Below are 3645 nucleotides of genomic sequence, written 5' to 3'. Positions count from 1 at the left end.
ACTTAGTTTGTGCTTGCCGAGGCAGTTGAAGCAAAGATTGTTAGCTTCAATGTGTTGTCTCTTTTCCGCGGCGGTCTTGGCCTTGTAGCCGTCACAAAACATGATGTAGTGATCTTGACTGCCGATAGAGCACTGTCCGCGTTTGTTCGCGGGCTTACGAGCGTGATGTACGCGCGTCGGACGCCCCGAATTTAGACTTGACTTCGCAGGGCTAGTCCCCGGTTGACTAGACTGCAAGGATTCGAGCGTATGAAGCCGACGGTCTATGAACTGTTGCAACGCGGTATACAACGGAGGTTCCGTCGCATCACTGATAGAACTTTCCGACTCGCGACGCGACCGGGAATCAAGGAGATCCACGACGAGATGAACGAAGAGATCCTCGCCGCGCATTATTGGCCGTCCGATGCTTTCGAGAACGCCGACGGTGCTCATTACGCCGTGATATAATTTTTGGTAGCAGATTCACTTTTGAGTTTCTGAAGAGCCGAAAATCGCGAAATGTAAGAACGAACTAGAAGACGTTTATTTTCGTAATATCCTGTCAGGATCATTCACGCGCGATCGAAATTTTCGGCTGTCGTCGGCAAACTGCGGATTAATAGTTCCGCCTCACCTTTCAAGCACGTCTTCAAGTAGTGAAGCTTCTCGACTTGAGCTGTGGAGGCATCTTTCACGATGAGTGAGTTGAAGAGATCCCGGAAGAAAGGCCACTCTTCGTACTGACCCGAGAATTGTGGCAGCTGGATCCGCGGCAAAGTCGTGCGCGATGTCTGCAAGGGATTTGCGCCGACGGCAGGCGCTTCCGCGTTGACCTTATTTTTCAGGGAGCGGAATATGTCAAGAAACATACTCTTCTGTGCGATGTAAGATTCCTCCGTAAGGGACAGCATGTCTTTCTTCAGGTAGTCATGTCCTGCCAGGGCCTCCCTGTATGTGGCGAGGAGCTTGTCGTGCTGGGTGTCGAATTTTTCCCAGTTGGATTCGAGGGCTTGTAGACGCGCTTCCACTAAGCCGATCGTTTAGTGAGCAAAGCCTACCTTTTTCAAGTTCTCGTACGAGCGAGCGATGCGCCCGTAAAGGTCGAACTGCATGCTGATGGCAGCTTCCATGTCCTTACTCATCTTGAAGTTTTAGATGCAAGTTCTCCGAATAAGCACAGAAGAACTCACCACTGGCACTGCACTAACTCCACGTACCGGCACCGGACACAGAGAATCCGGCTTAAAGGACCAGCAAATGTTAGCGAGAGAGGTGGACGCGAGAGTGAAGAGTACCGTTAAATGTAATCTCGATGAGTAAGGAGGACGCGGATCTGTATGAAAGACGAGCGACTTGACAATACGTATTTTAATAAAGTAACTTTGTACACTTTTTACAGATTAATGATAAATGATATCTAATATTTCCGCAAGCAACGGAGGGATAATCTCGAACGAAGAGACCGCACTGTCGAACAATAAGACCGCACACAGAATCGGTGGATCGCGAGCCGCGAAAGCGCACTGGATTAACTGTCGCGACGGAACTTAGTCGAATAAAGCAGCGCGAGAAAATCTACGTGTACGCGTCGATTACTTTTTGTCAAGAGCCGGTCGCGCCTTGTGCGCACCTCTTTTATAATCTTGAATCCTTCTAGAAGGATCCAGAACGTATGACTCAGTAGTGATCTTGACTGCCGATAGAGCACTGTCCGCGTTTGTTCGCGGGCTTACGAGCGTGATGTACGCGCGTCGGACGCCCCGAATTTAGACTTGATTTCGCAGGGCTAGTCTCCGGTTGACTAGACTGCAAGGATTCGAGCGTATGAAGCCGACGGTCTATGAACTGTTGCAACGCGGTATACAACGGAGGTTCCGTCGCATCACTGATAGAACTTTCCGACTCGCGACGCGACCGGGAATCAAGGAGATCCACGACGAGATGAACGAAGAGATCCTCGCCGCGCATTATTGGCCGTCCGATGCTTTCGAGAACGCCGACGGTGCTCATTACGCCGTGATATAATTTTTGGTAGCAGATTCACTTTTGAGTTTCTGAAGAGCCGAAAATCGCGAAATGTAAGAACGAACTAGAAGACGTTTATTTTCGTAATATCCTGTCAGGATCATTCACGCGCGATCGAAATTTTCGGCTGTCGTCGGCAAACTGCGGATTAATAGTTCCGCCTCACCTTTCAAGCACGTCTTCAAGTAGTGAAGCTTCTCGACTTGAGCTGTGGAGGCATCTTTCACGATGAGTGAGTTGAAGAGATCCCGGAAGAAAGGCCACTCTTCGTACTGACCCGAGAATTGTGGCAGCTGGATCCGCGGCAAAGTCGTGCGCGATGTCTGCAAGGGATTTGCGCCGACGGCAGGCGCTTCCGCGTTGACCTTATTTTTCAGGGAGCGAAATATGTCAAGAAACATACTCTTCTGTGCGATGTAAGATTCCTCCGTAAGGGACAGCATGTCTTTCTTCAGGTAGTCATGTCCTGCCAGGGCCTCCCTGTATGTGGCGAGGAGCTTGTCGTGCTGGGTGTCGAATTTTTCCCAGTTGGATTCGAGGGCTTGTAGACGCGCTTCCACTAAGCCGATCGTTTAGTGAGCAAAGCCTACCTTTTTCAAGTTCTCGTACGAGCGAGCGATGCGCCCGTAAAGGTCGAACTGCATGCTGATGGCAGCTTCCATGTCCTTACTCATCTTGAAGTTTTAGATGCAAGTTCTCCGAATAAGCACAGAAGAACTCACCACTGGCACTGCACTAACTCCACGTACCGGCACCGGACACAGAGAATCCGGCTTAAAGGACCAGCAAATGTTAGCGAGAGAGGTGGACGCGAGAGTGAGGAGTACCGCTAAATGTAATCTCGACGAGTAAAGTGGACGCGGAACTGTATAAAAGACGAGCGACTTGACAATATGTATTTCTTAAAGTAACTTTGTACATTTTTTACAGATTAATGAAAATTGTTACGTCCGGCGGACTCCACGATTCTTTTCTTTCATCGTAAATAGAGATTAGCGGTATCTTAAGAGCGCATTATGCCTTGAAATAAACAAATGGAAACTGAAAGGCGAGACAAACTTTTCGGAAACAAAAATTGAGAGGATATATGATACAAACAGGAAATTAGAGCATATCTGATCTAAGAAATAAGCAAAGCTTAGATGACAAATTCTCTTACTAATCTAAATTATGGTTGACAGCTCTCGTAATAAACAATTTCGGTACCAAGAAACTAAATGAAAACCGAAACGGACATTAAAATGATATCATATGTGCTCGCCTGACAGATCTCCGTTACACGATATCTACCTAAGATAAAACTTAAGTAGATAAGAAAAGGCATAACTCTCACTCAAATTGCAACAACTCTCCATTGGGCAAAAGCTAATTCTATAAACAAAAGCCTTCACCAATACCTAAGGTTCTAACACCTCCTATGCTAAACGGCAACGCCTCCCAGCAACATCGGAGGGCGTGAATAAAAAATTCAAGTCGCGAAAAATATTAACGAAACCAATGGAGAGGAGGAGCAAAGGGCTTAATATACTCCGAATCTTTCCTCGCGGCGCATTCTTCGTTCAGTTCTCATTCTTCGTTCAGTTCTCATTCATCATGCAGTTTTCATTCATCATTCAGTTTTCATTCATCATTCAGTTT

At 47.3% G+C, this 3645-nt stretch overlaps 2 protein-coding genes across 2 annotated transcripts; both read right to left on the bottom strand.

Moving 5' to 3' along the window:
* Positions 1-554: 554 nt before the first annotated feature.
* Positions 555-1124, bottom strand: LOC115239651. Its single transcript, XM_029814283.1, has 2 exons — positions 1041-1124; positions 555-956 (listed from the first exon to the last, which is right to left on the bottom strand). Exons 1-2 carry the CDS (start codon positions 1122-1124, stop codon positions 555-557), a joined length of 486 nt encoding a protein of 161 aa, XP_029670143.1.
* A 987-nt stretch (positions 1125-2111) lies between these two features.
* LOC115239643 lies at positions 2112-2681 on the bottom strand. The gene is made up of 2 exons (XM_029814272.1): positions 2598-2681; positions 2112-2513 (listed from the first exon to the last, which is right to left on the bottom strand). The coding sequence occupies exons 1-2, from the start codon at positions 2679-2681 to the stop codon at positions 2112-2114; spliced, it is 486 nt and encodes a 161-aa protein (XP_029670132.1).
* Between the last annotated feature and the right edge of the window lie 964 nt (positions 2682-3645).

This window comes from Formica exsecta, unplaced genomic scaffold (assembly GCF_003651465.1).
Source record: "Formica exsecta isolate Colony F162 unplaced genomic scaffold, ASM365146v1 scaffold1164, whole genome shotgun sequence".
NCBI lineage: Eukaryota > Metazoa > Arthropoda > Insecta > Hymenoptera > Formicidae > Formica > Formica exsecta.
The sequence above is the reverse complement of the archived record's forward strand: the minus strand, read 5'-3'. Positions and strand labels throughout refer to the sequence as shown.